This window comes from Cheilinus undulatus, linkage group 4 (genome assembly GCF_018320785.1).
Source record: "Cheilinus undulatus linkage group 4, ASM1832078v1, whole genome shotgun sequence".
Lineage (NCBI taxonomy): Eukaryota > Metazoa > Chordata > Actinopteri > Labriformes > Labridae > Cheilinus > Cheilinus undulatus.
Genome location: NC_054868.1, coordinates 232,543 through 247,936, shown reverse-complemented (window position 1 = coordinate 247,936; position 15,394 = coordinate 232,543). Strand labels below are relative to the sequence as shown.

The 15,394-nt window shown below is 41.8% G+C and overlaps 1 protein-coding gene across 1 annotated transcript; it reads left to right on the top strand.

The window, feature by feature from the left end:
* The first annotated feature begins 190 nt into the window (after positions 1 to 190).
* Positions 191 to 15,371, top strand: rbm34 (RNA binding motif protein 34). The gene is made up of 11 exons (XM_041784258.1): positions 191 to 367; positions 2,629 to 2,788; positions 2,940 to 3,076; positions 3,157 to 3,373; positions 3,552 to 3,611; positions 5,305 to 5,348; positions 9,178 to 9,261; positions 9,341 to 9,404; positions 13,148 to 13,190; positions 13,274 to 13,392; positions 14,632 to 15,371. Exons 1-11 carry the CDS (start codon positions 345 to 347, stop codon positions 14,992 to 14,994), a joined length of 1,314 nt encoding a protein of 437 aa, XP_041640192.1. The 5' UTR covers positions 191 to 344; the 3' UTR covers positions 14,995 to 15,371.
* The last annotated feature ends 23 nt before the right edge of the window (positions 15,372 to 15,394 follow it).

The window sequence follows — 15,394 nt, the reverse complement described above, 5'->3', positions numbered from 1 at the left end:
ATAATGCTTAAAACACATTATTTATAATTATAGTTAACTTAAACCCACGGTGACCATGTCTGAGCTATTTTAATGGCGTAGGCTTAACCGGATGTTATGTCGTTAAATTAATGTGTATGAGAAAACATTAAGAGGAACCTTTGTGATGCTGTGACCGTGTTCCCGTAGGATTTAGTCCACAGTAGTACAGCTGTGCTGCTGTTAAAAACGCGTGTCTGTGCTGTATCGATCATGTTAATAGAGTATAGAAAAATAAAATAAACGCCGCCGTTTACCAGACATTTGTTTTGGTTTGTTATTAGGGAGGGACGGAGTCTGACTTCCGGAATCTTCTAGAAGAAACCATGAAGAAGAAACTTAAACAGAGGTTTGTTTACACTCTCAGGTTCACATTCATCCATATAACAGCACCAGAGCCGGGTCTTTACCGGGACTTCAACATGTATTATCCTTTTACAGCTAGACATGGCGGGGAAGCATTTAACTGCAGCACACACTCTACGTCAGGGCTTTTCAAAGTGTGGCAGTGACTGTAGCCACTCTCGACTGCTTTTGCCTGTTTTAGTCACTTTTCGCTCATTTTTTGCCCATTTTTGACCATTTTTGACCAGTTTTGACAATTTTTGACCATTTTTGACCATTTTTTGCCACATATTTGACCAGTTTTGACCAGTTTTGACCATTTGTGACCAGTTTTGACCATTTTTGACCATTTTTGACCATTTTCGACCAGTTTTGACCATTTTTTGCCAATTTTTGACCATTTTTGACCATTTTTGACCATTTTTGACCAGTTTTGACCATTTTTGACCAGTTTTGACCATTTTCGACCATTTTTGACCATTTTTGACCAGTTTTGACCATTTTCAACCAGTTTTGACCAGTTTTGACCATTTGTGACCAGTTTTGACCATTTTTGACCATTTCTTGCCAATTTTTGACCATTTTTGACCATTTTTTGCCAATTTTTGACCATTTTTGACCATTTTTGACCAGTTTTGACCATTTTTGACCAGTTTTGACCATTTTCGACCAGTTTTGACCAGTTTTGACCATTTTCAACCAGTTTTGACCAGTTTTGACCATTTTCGACCATTCTTTGTCGCCTGCAACTCATTTCTGTCCCTACTCCCCCATTTTTTTGCTACCTTCTGACCCTGTTCCACGTTTTCTCTCCAGCTCTTAACCCCGTTTTGCTGCTTTTTTGACCATTTTTGCCACCTTTAATAATTATTGTTGTTGCTTCTTCAAGCTGTTTTTGCAGCTTTTCACCCAGTTTTCTCCATTGCATGCCCATTTTGCCCCCCCCCCCTTTTTTTTGCCACTTTTTATACATTTCTGCTGCTTTTACTCCATTTTTCTGCTTCTTTTAGCCACTTTTTGACCATTTTGCTACATTTTTCCCTTGTAGCCTGTTTTTCGTCAGTTTTAGCCACTTTTATCCTGCTTCTTTGCAATATTTCACCCACTCCAGCTGCCTTTTGCCATTAAATGCCAGCTTTTCCCCATTTTCCCACCTTTTTACAGCTTTTTTGACCGTTTTTGCCACCTTTAACTTGGTGTTTTTGCTTCCTCAAGCTGTTTTTGCAGCTTTTCCCCTCTTAGACTGTGGCTCTTGTAAATGTATTTTTCATCAGTTTGGCTGTTTGGTTGAGTGGCGCTGGTCTAATTCAGGACTCAGATACACGTACCGCCACATGGTTAAATATTCTTTATCATCCTGGAAGGACTGAGACTCAGAGTTTATCTGATTTTATTGGGATTAACATTTGTGATGCTGAGATGTTCTCACACAGACGTTCCAGTCTGAATTTCGGTGTCATAAAACGTACACTATATGGACAAAAGTATTCAGCCACCAGCAGGGACTGTATTGGCACAGCATTGTCCAGAATGTCCTGGTCAGCTGAGGCATTAAAGGTCACAGATTTTACCCCTTTAAGACCAGTTTATATCGTCTCAGAGGTCCTGTGAAGCTTATTTCTGTAAAAACTCTCTGCAGCTCTAAAACCCTCCTCTGTTTCAGCCCTGATCAGAACCAGCTGTTTCTGTGTCTGTGGCTTTAAATGTTAATGAGCTGTCTGACTCCGCCCCTGACCACACCCCTCTCAGGAAACGGATGCAGCACTCGTGAAATTACCAAAACTTTTTTCCAAAGTTTAGACTGGGATTCGAACCATCAACCCTCCCAGAAAAGCCTGAAAAAGTGTTTTTTGCATAATATGTCCCCTTTAAGATGGTCCTTCACTGGAGATAAGGGGTCTGGACCAGACCCTGAAAACCAGACCATTACCCCTCCTCAGTCAGACAGGTAACGTTCTCCCAGCATCCTCCACACCCAGGCTCACCATCTGACTGTAAACAGAGAAGATGATTGGTCACTCCACAGTCCAGGGTCGATGCTGGCCTTGGTGATGCAGCTGTTGCCGTGCCATTTATACACCTGTGGGTCTGACTGGAACACCTGAGTTCAACAATTAACAGGTGTGGCCGAATACTTTTGTCCATGTGGTGTAGGAGACTAAAAAGGTCAAGAGCCCGTGGTTCTGTGGAGAAACGTTCTGGTCAGTGTATTTTAGGAGGTCTGAGTTTGCTGTATCGTTTTAACCTCACCGTCTCCGTCCACAGCGAAGCGGCGGCGGCAGATCAACGGTCGTCCGACTACGTGGTCGGCCAGGTTTCGGGAAGTTTGTTCCAGAAGAACCCTGCAGACTCGGGATCGTCGCTGTCGGCTTTATTCAGCAGCGCTGCACCAGCTGCACCCGTGCTGTTCGCAGCTGCCCCTCAGGTGAATGAGCATCCATGAAAACACAGCCCAACGCTTTATTCCAGCACAGATCTGTCACTACCAGCTGAAGGGGCCTTACTAGGGACTATTTACAGCGGCGGATGGATAACTGTTTGATGATTGGTGAGAATGTTTTGTTGTTTTGTGGCAGCCTGTCAGAAAGAGCTCAGAGGAAAAAGAGCAGCAGAAAGAAGCTCCAGAAGGGAAACGTCCAGGTCAGCAGGAGCAGAACAAGAAGAAGAAGAAGAAGAAGGAGAAATCAGAGGCAGAGGAGACGCTGGAGCACAGGTCAGGACGCCACAGAGCTTCCTCTCTGTCATATCCTGGAGCCAGTTCTCCATCCCGCTCATTTTCATACTGTGTTTCAGAGAGAGCGGTCTACAGAACGCAGACGAGGACGAGCGAGAGCAGCAGACGTCAGTGAGGAAGAGTAAGAAGAGGAAAGCTCCGGAGCCGGGCGGGGAGATCGATGTGGAGCAGATGGTGATGAAGAGGCAGAAAGTGAGAGCCAGGAAGCAGGAGGAGGCGATGAAGAGCAAGAGGACGGTGTTTGTGGGAAACCTTCCCATTGGCTGCACCAAGAAGGTAGAGAGGAACTCTGCTCCTGTTCTTTAGTTCTTATTTCTCCGTCTGCTGCAGATCTTGGCGTGTGTTGATCTGGACTGCTTCACGTTGATGTCGTTTCTAGAGATGAGGTTTCTGCAGGCGTGTTCCTGGTCAGCAGAGAAGGAGAACTTTATTTTGGTGTGTTTGTCTCTTTCAGACTCTGCAGACTCTCTTCAGGGAGAAAGGAGCCATCGAGTCCATCCGGTTTCGCTCTGTGGTAAATAACACAGACACAGTTTGGTTCTTCTTCTTTGGTTTAAAGGCAGACTGTCTCATCACTTCTGTTAAAACGGGAAAAACAAGACAGCCGCCAAAGGCTCTCACTTCAGTCAGTTTCATTTGTTATTATTAGAAATAAATATAAATGTTTATATTAATATTTATTAATATTAATATATATAAATAATAAAAAATATTTGTTATATTTATCGTTTTATTTTATTTATTCATTTTAAGCTCTCATTTCAATCAGTTTTAATTATTATTAATATAACTATATTATTAATATTATATTTATTAATATTAATATATATACATATTATAAAAGTTTATTATAATATTTATTATTTCTTTATTATTTTATTAATTATTTCTTTATTGATTTATTTATTTTAGGCTCTCATTTCAATTAGTTTTATATATTATTATATATTAATAATATTATTATATATAATATTTATATGTATTAATAATAACAATAATAATAATAATTCATCAGACTTATATAGCGTTTTTCTAGGAAAACTCAGAGACGCTTTACAGAACAAACAAAAACAAAAAACACAGCAACAATGGGACAGGAGAAAAATATGAATGTTAGGAGTCGTATGCATTGGTGAACAGGTAAATATAATAAATATTACATAAAATTTGAATTATTTTATATTTATTATTTATTTGTTAATTATTTATTTTTTTTAAGCTCTCATTTAAATCAGTTTTATTTATTATTACACTGATATTATTAATATTTAGATTAATTAATATGAATATAAATATATACATCTAATGTTTTTCTTATTATATTAATGTATTATTTATTTATTATTTTATTTATTTATTTTAAGCTCATTTCAATCCGTTTTATTATTATAAATATAATTTTATTATTTATATTTATTGATATTAATAAAATTATAGAATGTATATTATACAATTGTATTTATTATAATATTTATTTTTATTTCAAGCTCTCATTTCAATCCGTTTTATTATTATTAATATAATTTTATTATTTATATTTATTGATAAGAAAGAAAATTATAGAATGTATATTATACAATTGTATTTATTATAATATTTATTTATTTCAAGCCCTCATTTCAATCCGTTTTATTTGTCTGAGGCAGTAAAAAGTCAAATACACTCATCGACCACAAAACCAACAGAAATAAATAAAATCATAGAAAATAATAAATGGTACTGCAGAGAAGGGCGGGGCAATCAATGGAACATTAAAAACAGTTGACCCAAGTGCTTTACAGGGTTTGACATAACAGTAAAAGCACAATAAATGACCCACAAAAACACATAAAACACATACTGATCTAGCAACATCAAGATACATTTATATATTTGTGTCAAAATCCACATTTTAAAACTTTATTTGCTGCAGAGATGTTATAAATTACTTATCATGCAGTCATCCAAGTGGCAGTTTTTCTAGAATAGTTGACAAAAATCCTACTTTTTTGTACAGTTTTCTTCCTAAATATGAGAATGACATAAAATTCTGACTCCCTTTAATACAACATTTCATATCCAATTTACAAAAACACAAATCAGGAGGTTCAGAAAAAAATTGCACATCATGTCCGTCATTTAAACCGCCTGTTCAGGATTCAGACGGCTAGGAAAGCCGCTGTGGCGTGGAATCCTCTCCTGAATCAGTCACGTGTTTTTCCCTGCAGGTCAGAGAGGATCCGTCCATGTCCCGTAAAGTTGCAGTCATAAAGTAAGTCCATATTTAGTCCACACCACGTATGAACTGGGTGCTTTTATTGTGAAAATCTCTGAGTTAGCCTCAGCAGGTGATTTTCTACCAGTCAGTAGAGGATGACGGTATTTACAGCTGCTTCTTCGACCACCATTCTCAGCCACAGCTCTCTGCCTTAGACAGGTGGGACGTCGGTTTAAGCACAGCTTCAGCAGGTAGACCTGCTGTTATAGAGACGTTAGCCCCTGTAAACCTGAATACAGCCACAGCTCTCTGCTTTAATCATCACAGACTTTAGACAGGTGAGACCAGAGCCACTGAGAGAGAGAGTTGCGTCATTGAGAGGTCTGGAAGTTAGAGGGTCACGTGGTTCATGTAGCAGCCAAATAGTTCCAAACAAAGCTTGGCGGGCCATTTAAATGAACTGCTTAGCTGTGATTTCTGGTAACTACTTACCAATATTTTCATTTTTTTACATTCATATATAGATATAGATATATTCCAGCGTGACACATAGTCCATGCGCATGTGTAGGAACATTATTATTGTGATAATGCTTTTAAAATCGACGAAATTTCCTCTGAAAAGGAAGAATGTAGACAGTAAACTAGCTGGCTTCACTTACGTTCTTGACGAGCAAACATTGCTTGACACAGTAACGTTACTAAATTACCTTGTTCAAAACATCAACGTTGGTGATTTTGAAAATTACTGACTTGTTTTGTTTTAACATTTCAGACAAAGAAAGAAGCCTGTGTGATACTCCTGAGCAGGAAAACATGTTCAGATGTTTCAAGGACGATGTCTATGTTGTAACTTAGCTTCATTAACTTAAAGCATGTAGGAAGCTCTGTGAAGTATAAAATATCTAAGTGATCAATCTGTAGTCCATACACAATGGCTGTTGTAAGATACTCCAAGCTGCAATATGCTGTGGTGGAGGGGAAGAAACTCAGAATCGTATCCATCTACTGTATGTATACAGTGCTTAACAAATTTATGAGACCACCACCCAAAGTCAGGTTTCTGCCACAGCTGCCCTAAATTAACAACATTGGTAATTACCAACGTCATTTTTCATGTTTCTGCAATGGTTAATACACCAATATGTCGAAGCTCTCTAACCCAAATGATATTTTTAACACTAAAATAGAATTATTATTGTTACCCATGAATTTTCAAATGTACTGATTTACAAAAAACTGAAAAAATAGTAAAGCACATGAATATTTCTGATTAATATGTCAGATTATAGTTATTTACTGTCATTCCTGAAGAGAAAAATGAGTTTTAGTGGTTGAATGTTATGCTTGATTCATTTCTGACTTCTCAGAGAAGCCCAGTGAGCCGGCTCACATTTGGGTCTAAAAAGAAGATTAATTTGTTAAGCGCTGTATATAAAAATATGAAAGTGACAGCTCGTGACTGAAACCAACCCACAGTGTTGTGTTACTAGTTATCCATGATATTCAACAAAAATTAAATGTTCTAGCAGTAAAACAATGGCTTACACGATTTCCTAAAAACATTTTATTCAGTCCCGTTGTTTCCAGATTAACCACACAGGCCTAATGCTAAAGAGTGTTCATCAGAGATGTGAGCTGTAACAAGAAGCAGACCCGTGTTCAACACCTGCGTAGGCACCCAGGACGTCACAGTGGGAATTTAACATGGCACCCTCTGATTTAAAAAGGAAAAACAAAAACCATTAAAATGTGGACCTATCAATAACAAAGCGATGTGTTCCACTCAGAGCAGACTATCTTCACAGCTGCTGTGGAGCCTCTAGTTGCTTCCAGTCTTCCAAGAGCAGGAGAGAAGTAAAGGCTGGCTAACTGCTTTGGATCTTGCAAAGTCAGAAGAAGTCTAGTCAGTAAAATATCAACAGAAATCCAGCGTTGGCAGTTTAACAGTAACTGGAAAAAGCAGTATTTTGAATATTGTGTAGGTCCTCCGGGGCAGTATCTCCTGTGTGCAGGCTGAAGCTTCTGGATGAACACTGAGAAGCTGCAAAAGACGACACCTTTAAGGTAACGTTAGACTACTGCTGCACCTGATAATAATAGCTAAACAAGGTATGACATCATCTTACACAACCTCATACCTAACATTTAAATCAGCTTGAACTGCAGCAAACTATGACTATTATTATGGCAATTATCAAGGCAATTACTATCAACATCATCAGAGTGGGCTTCATATTTGGTGGTTAAAACTGCTGAATAACCACGAACACCCATCAAACTAAGAAGCTAACACTTCGCTTCAGACAAAACAAACACTAACATTAGTGTTAGCATATTAGCACCCACTGTTAGAAAATCATTACATTAGCTAATGTCCATAGTTAACGTCCTGCAGTGTCCTCCTAGCTAAGCTACTGAGGATAATTTCAATCACAGTTCACCGATAGCAAAGGTAAGCTAGTTAACTGTCTGCGTTAGCCACGAGTCTTTGCTACCGTAACATTCAAACTAATATTATTTAAAATTGATGAGCTATCACGCTTTAAATTACATCGTTAAGTTGATTCAAATGTGTTTGTTAAATAGTCATCATTAAAATGTCAACTGTAGCTTCCCACCTGTAAATTCACCTTCCATAAATGCGAGAAACACGCCTTCGCCATAGGAATCCTGTTGAACCGGTCGCATTGTTTGGAACTATCGGGGGCTCCCATGATCCACCACTGCTGTAAAATTATTGGCCCACTGGCGTCTATGGAGTTGACGTAACTCTCTCAACTGCTCTGGGTGAGACGACGGTGTAAGCACACCTTCAGCAGGTAGACCTGCTGTTATAGACGTTAGCCCCTGTGAACCTGAATACAGCCACAGGTGAGACGTCGGTGTAAGCACACCTTCAGCAGGTAGACCTGCTGTTATAGACGTTAGCCCCTGTGAACCTGAATACAGCCACAGGTGAGACGTCGGTGTAAGCACACCTTCAGCAGGTAGACCTGCTGTTATAGACGTTAGCCCCTGTGAACCTGAATACAGCCACAGGTGAGACGTCGGTGTAAGCACACCTTCAGCAGAGTGTGCCCTCTCTGCAGAGCAGACACAACGGATCAGCTGGGTTTGTCTTTATTCCAGCTGATGCTCTTAAACGTGTTTAAAGATGTTTTAACTCACCACTCTTGTTTTTAGTCCGTGGGGATTTAAGAAGCGAGCCGTGGCCTTAAACGCGGTCAGAGCAGCAGCTACAGTAGCTACAGTAGCTCAGGCACTCACCACAGTCTCTGCTAGGCTACATCAATGACAAACATGCTCTTTCCAAGGTCTTCAGAATAAAAGTGGTCTTTTTAAAGTGCTTTTATTGTGAAGGCCCACATCAGGAAATGTGTCAGCAGCAGCTTTGCAGCAGGAGAGAAGTGAAACTAAACTAGACAGAGAGACTGATGTTCAGCCATCTCAGGTTAGTTTAGGGCTGAATGTGCGTCAACATCAGTTTGAGCTCTGTTACAGAGGAAGAACAGTGTGATCCACATGTAGGCTGAGGGAGAAAAGCTGTTAAAGTGGTGACGCCTTCAGGCTTTGGGCTGCAGGCGTTCCCAGAATGCTTTGGGAGTAGCTAGTGATGAGAAACTGGATGGTGTTGCCACTTTTTAGCCGCTTTTCTCCCTCATGTTATCCATGAAATGATCATGATTGACTGTTCAGTAAATTTTAGTGAAGAAACTCCTCAATCAGAAAAAACTAGGAAGCAACAGAGGTGGGCGGAGCTGAACAAGCAGGAGACTGAGTGTCTCTGGTCTGGGACGTCCTAACCAGGTCTCCTGGTCTTAGCGGGACAATCACGATTCAATAAAGGGTTAAAAGTAGTAAAAGCTTCTTTTTTCCTTCAGACGTAAAGTTCATCCTAAGAAGCAGAGCATGAACGCCTACGTGGTTTTTAAAGATGAAGAAGGAGTGATGAAGGCGTTGGAGAGGTGAGACGCTGACTCAGCGATGACAGACACACAGAAACGCCGTCAACGTTTGAATGAACACGATTCTCCTCTCTGACAGGAACGGCATGGAGATCCAGAAAGACTTTCACATCCGAGTGGACCGAGTGGCCGACAACTCCTCCGTGAGTCTGCAGGGTTCATTTTACAACGTTAAAACCTTTGCTTTAGGGCTGGGCGATACGGCCTAAAATTGATGTCCCCATTTATTTTTGCTATATCCTGATACACGATATATATCACGATATACTGAAATGTCCTCTCAGCAGCTGTTTTTAATTCAGCCCCAAATGACACGAGTTTGGTGATAAAATAGACTGTCCTATTGGGTTTTTAATAACGTTGTTTGGAGAAAGTAAAAATCAATATAAAGTCAAATTTAGCAGTTTTAGTGTGAAAACGACTTCAGTCAATTTTACTAATAAATCAAAAATTCATAAACCATGAAATACTCGTTTTTAGCCCCGATGGAAAGTCCTGAAATTTTTCTCTGTTACGTTTATTATTGCTGATTATAGAACGAAGGAGGAAGAAAACCTACAAAACTCACCAGTCCTGCATGAAGACCAGAACCCTGCAGTCTAGTCCTCCATTCAGACCAGAACCCTGCAGTCTAGTCCTCCATTCAGACCAGAACCCTGCAGTCTAGTCCTCCATTCAGACCAGAACCCTGCAGTCTAGTCCTCCATTCAGACCAGAACCCTGCAGTCTAGTCCTCCATTCAGACCAGAACCCTGCAGTCTAGTCCTCCATTCAGACCAGAACCCTGCAGTCTAGTCCTCCATTCAGACCAGAACCCTGCAGTCTAGTCCACCATTCAGACCAGACCCTGCAGTCTAGTCCTCCATTCAGACCAGAACTCTGCAGTCTAGTCCTCCATTCAGACCAGAACCCTGCAGTCTAGTCCTCCATTCAGACCAGAACCCTGCAGTCTAGTCCTCCATTCAGACCAGAACCCTGCAGTCTAGTCCACCATTCAGACCAGAACCCTGCAGTCTAGTCCTCCATTCAGACCAGAACCCTGCAGTCTAGTCCTCCATTCAGACCAGAACCCTGCAGTCTAGTCCTCCATTCAGACCAGAACCCTGCAGTCTAGTCCTCCATTCAGACCAGAACTCTGCAGTCTAGTCCTCCATTCAGACCAGAACCCTGCAGTCTAGTCCTCCATTCAGACCAGAACCCTGCAGTCTAGTCCTCCATTCAGACCAGAACCCTGCAGTCTAGTCCTCCATTCAGACCAGAACCCTGCAGTCTAGTCCTCCATTCAGACCAGAACCCTGCAGTCTAGTCCTCCATTCAGACCAGAACTCAGCAGTCTAGTCCTCCATTCAGACCAGAACCCTGCAGTCTAGTCCTCCATTCAGACCAGAACCCTGCAGTCTAGTCCTCCATTCAGACCAGAACCCTGCAGTCTAGTCCTCCATTCAGACCAGAACCCTGCAGTCTAGTCCTCCATTCAGACCAGAACCCTGCAGTCTAGTCCTCCATTCAGACCAGAACCCTGCAGTCTAGTCCTCCATTCAGACCAGAACCCTGCAGTCTAGTCCTCCATTCAGACCAGAACCCTGCAGTCTAGTCCTCCATTCAGACCAGAACCCTGCAGTCTAGTCCTCCATTCAGACCAGAACCCTGCAGTCTAGTCCTCCATTCAGACCAGAACTCTGCAGTCTAGTCCTCCATTCAGACCAGAACCCTGCAGTCTAGTCCTCCATTCAGACCAGAACCCTGCAGTCTAGTCCTCCATTCAGACCAGAACTCTGCAGTCTAGTCCTCCATTCAGACCAGAACCCTGCAGTCTAGTCCTCCATTCAGACCAGAACCCTGCAGTCTAGTCCTCCATTCAGACCAGAACCCTGCAGTCTAGTCCTCCATTCAGACCAGAACCCTGCAGTCTAGTCCTCCATTCAGACCAGAACCCTGCAGTCTAGTCCTCCATTCAGACCAGAACCCTGCAGTCTAGTCCTCCATTCAGACCAGAACCCTGCAGTCTAGTCCTCCATTCAGACCAGAACCCTGCAGTCTAGTCCTCCATTCAGACCAGAACCCTGCAGTCTAGTCCTCCATTCAGACCAGAACCCTGCAGTCTAGTCCTCCATTCAGACCAGAACCCTGCAGTCTAGTCCTCCATTCAGACCAGAACCCTGCAGTCTAGTCCTCCATTCAGACCAGAACCCTGCAGTCTAGTCCTCCATTCAGACCAGAACCCTGCAGTCTAGTCCTCCATTCAGACCAGAACCCTGCAGTCTAGTCCTCCATTCAGACCAGAACCCTGCAGTCTAGTCCTCCATTCAGACCAGAACCCTGCAGTCTAGTCCTCCATTCAGACCAGAACCCTGCAGTCTAGTCCTCCATTCAGACCAGAACCCTGCAGTCTAGTCCTCCATTCAGACCAGAACTCTGCAGTCTAGTCCTCCATTCAGACCAGAACCCTGCAGTCTAGTCCTCCATTCAGACCAGAACCCTGCAGTCTAGTCCTCCATTCAGACCAGAACCCTGCAGTCTAGTCCTCCATTCAGACCAGAACCCTGCAGTCTAGTCCTCCATTCAGACCAGAACCCTGCAGTCTAGTCCTCCATTCAGACCAGAACCCTGCAGTCTAGTCCTCCATTCAGACCAGAACCCTGCAGTCTAGTCCTCCATTCAGACCAGAACCCTGCAGTCTAGTCCTCCATTCAGACCAGAACCCTGCAGTCTAGTCCTCCATTCAGACCAGAACCCTGCAGTCTAGTCCTCCATTCAGACCAGAACCCTGCAGTCTAGTCCTCCATTCAGACCAGAACTCTGCAGTCTAGTCCTCCATTCAGACCAGAACTCTGCAGTCTAGTCCTCCATTCAGACCAGAACCCTGCAGTCTAGTCCACCGTTCAGGCTCATAGCTGTGATTCTATTAGTCCGGTACCTGTGCGGTTGAATGCTGGACCAGTTTCTGGCGGGTTCATAACAGGACAGCGTCTTTAGTCCTTTTTCAGTAAACTGTCCTGTGGGATCAGGGGGAAGCTCGTCTGGAGGCGGGAACATTTCCTCTCCTTGTTGTCGTGTTTTGAACGGGAAGGCTGAGATAAGGCTCTGTAGATGTGGATCACATTTGTCTGCTGCTGGGCCGTCTTCTCTGACATGTAGCACTCTGGCAGGGAGTTTGAATAATAACAATAATAATTCATCAGACTCATGTAGCGCTTTTCTAGGAAACTCAAAGACGCTTTACAGAACAAACAAAAAAAACCACAGCAACAATGGGACAGCAAAATGCTGGCAGCCAGGTAACTCTCCTATTCTGGGTTAAGTGTCTTTTCAACAACGCTGGGCTCATGTCGTTAGTGACGTGCTGTGTCACTGCCGCCGTTATCTCGGAGTCATCTTGCGGCGTATTACATCGAATACCGCGTGAGTTCGACCTCTTCCTTTTCAAAGTTGAACGGCTGCTCGCCGCTGCAGATCCAGCGCTGTTTCTGTCTCTAAAGTCAGCTCACTCCCCGCTAACTAGCCACGCTGCTGTGTTTACCTTCCTCTCCCTTGCTTCTCGCCGCTGGTGCACATGTGCAGAGGAGTTTTCTGGATTGGTGGAGGAGAGAGAGTGCGCTCTCTGCTGTGAGAGTTGCATTCAGGGACAATGGGAGAAGTGAAACTCCAGCAAGAAATGAACGCTGACGGCTCAAAACTTCCACATAATTTATACTCCGATATTCGCAGTATAGTCATTTTATACTGTATATCATGGAGGCAAAAGCTGGGATATATGGAGTATACTGGATATATCGCCCAGCCCTACTTTATTATATTAAAAACCTGCTTTAATGATAAAACCTGCTCTAAATAATAAACCATTTCTAGATAATAAACCTGTTTCTGGTTCTCTCTGTCCCCGCAGCACGACCACAAACGCTCCGTGTTCGTGGGGAATCTGTCGTTCGGTGAGTCTGCAGACTGAGTGATTCAGATTGAATGTGGGTCTTCTATTTTGAAGTGAACTTACTTCCTGTGAATGTTTCTGCAGAGATAAATGAGTCTGCTTTTCGCCGTCACTTCGAGGAGTGCGGTTCAGTGGAGGCTGTGCGGTTGGTACGAGACCCGACCTCTGGACTGGGGAAAGGATTTGGCTACGTCCTCTTTGAGGTAGGACTGCTCCAGTCCTGGGCTCCTCTTCTGGAGGTCTTCATTTAAACATTTCAGATCCTAAGTGTTTATAATCTAAAGCAGTGATACTCAACTTGTAACTCTTCTATGTCTTCATTTTAAATATTCCCCAGAAAGCCTTAAAAAAGGAAACTTTTGCCCCTTTCCAACATTTTTGGCCACTTTTCACCCATTTAAGCTTCCTTTTGTTTTTAAATACCAATTTTTTCTCACCATTTTTGCCCTTTTTCCACATTTGTTGCTATTTTTCACACAATTAAGTTACCTATTGCTATTAAAAAAACATTTTTTCAAATATTTTGCCCACTTTTGAAACTTTTTTTGCTACTTTTTTTCCCAGTTTTTGCCCCTTTTTCACCATTTTTCGCCCAATTAAGATACATTTTGCCATTTAATACCACTTGTTATCTATTTTTTGCCCATTTTTGCCAATCTTGACTGTTTTTTGCCCATTTTAATCACTTTTCATTTTTTTTTTTGCTATCTGTAATTCAGTTTTTGTAACTTCTCACTCATTTTTGCTACTTTTGGTCTTTTTTTCCACTTTTTATCCTCATTGTCGCCCCCTGTCATTCATTTTTGCTGCTTTTGGGCCATTTTTTGCCAGATTTACTTATTTTTATTGCTCCTTCTAGCTGTTATTGTTCTTGTTTTCACTGCTTAGATTGTGGCTCTTGCAAAGGTATTTTTCAACACTTTGGTCTAAAGTAAAGGAGACACCCGAGAAAGGTCATATAGAGAGTTTCAGGATGTAACATCCACATATGCATGTTTCTGATTTCATGTTTCTGATTTCATGTTTCTGATTTCATGTTTCTGATTTCATGTTTCTGATTTCATATTTCTGATTTCATGTTTCTGATTTCATATTTCTGATTTCATGTTTCTGATTTCATATTTCTGATTTCATGTTTCTGATTTCATGTTTCTGATTTCATGTTTCTGATTTCATATTTCTGATTTCATGTTTCTGATTTCATGTTTCTGATTTCATGTTTCTGATTTCATATTTCTGATTTCATGTTTCTGATTTCATGTTTCTGATTTCATGTTTCTGATTTCATATTTCTGATTTCATGTTTCTGATTTCATGTTTCTGATTTCATGTTTCTGATTTCATGTTTCTGATTTCATATTTCTGATTTCATGTTTCTGATTTCATATTTCTGATTTCATATTTCTGATTGCACATTTCTGGTCGTGTATTTCCCCCCACAGAGCGCTGACTCAGTGCAGCTGGCGTTGGAGCTGGACGGCTCCAAACTGGAGGGCAGGTCTATCCGGGTGAAGAGGTCAGTGAAGAAGGAGAAGCTGAAGAAAAGTGACAGTAAAGAACCCAAGGGGAAGGCTGGCAGGGGCCCCTCCAAGGGTCCCACAAAGGGCCCACAGAAAGGTTCTTTTAGGGGCCCGGGCAGGGAGAGAGGAGGCGGACGAGGAGGAATCAAGTCTCCAAAGAAATTCTCTGGAAACAAACAGAAATCGACCAAAAGCTCGGGCTCCTTCAAGGGAGAGATGACGGATCCGAACAGAAAGGTTAAGAAGAAAGGACAGAAGAAGAGTAATAAGGCCGTTCACATCTGAGAGGAGAGAAACGTGTGGAGGACTGGTGAGGCTGGATTTACTCTGAAAACCCAACAGAAGAACAGACCCGGACTGTTTAAAGAAGTGTCGGGCCATCCTCTCTGTTCTGAGGAGGTTCAGAGACTTTCAGATGTCCTTTATTTGTTTCTAAGAAGGTTTTAACTTTTCATTTAATAAAAAAGCTCAACACTTAGAGCGTGCTCCTCTCTAACAGGATTCATGCAGTCCTAAAAGGATTTTTCATCTGCTGCTCCTGATGTCTTCATTCATGTTTGTCTGTAGTTTTGTACTAAAAAATAAAATTCAACCTGCAAAACGTGTAATTCTGTTTTTATTGAAGTAGATAATGAATCAAATAAAACCTCACATACAGCAATGACATGTAAAATATCTCCAGGGC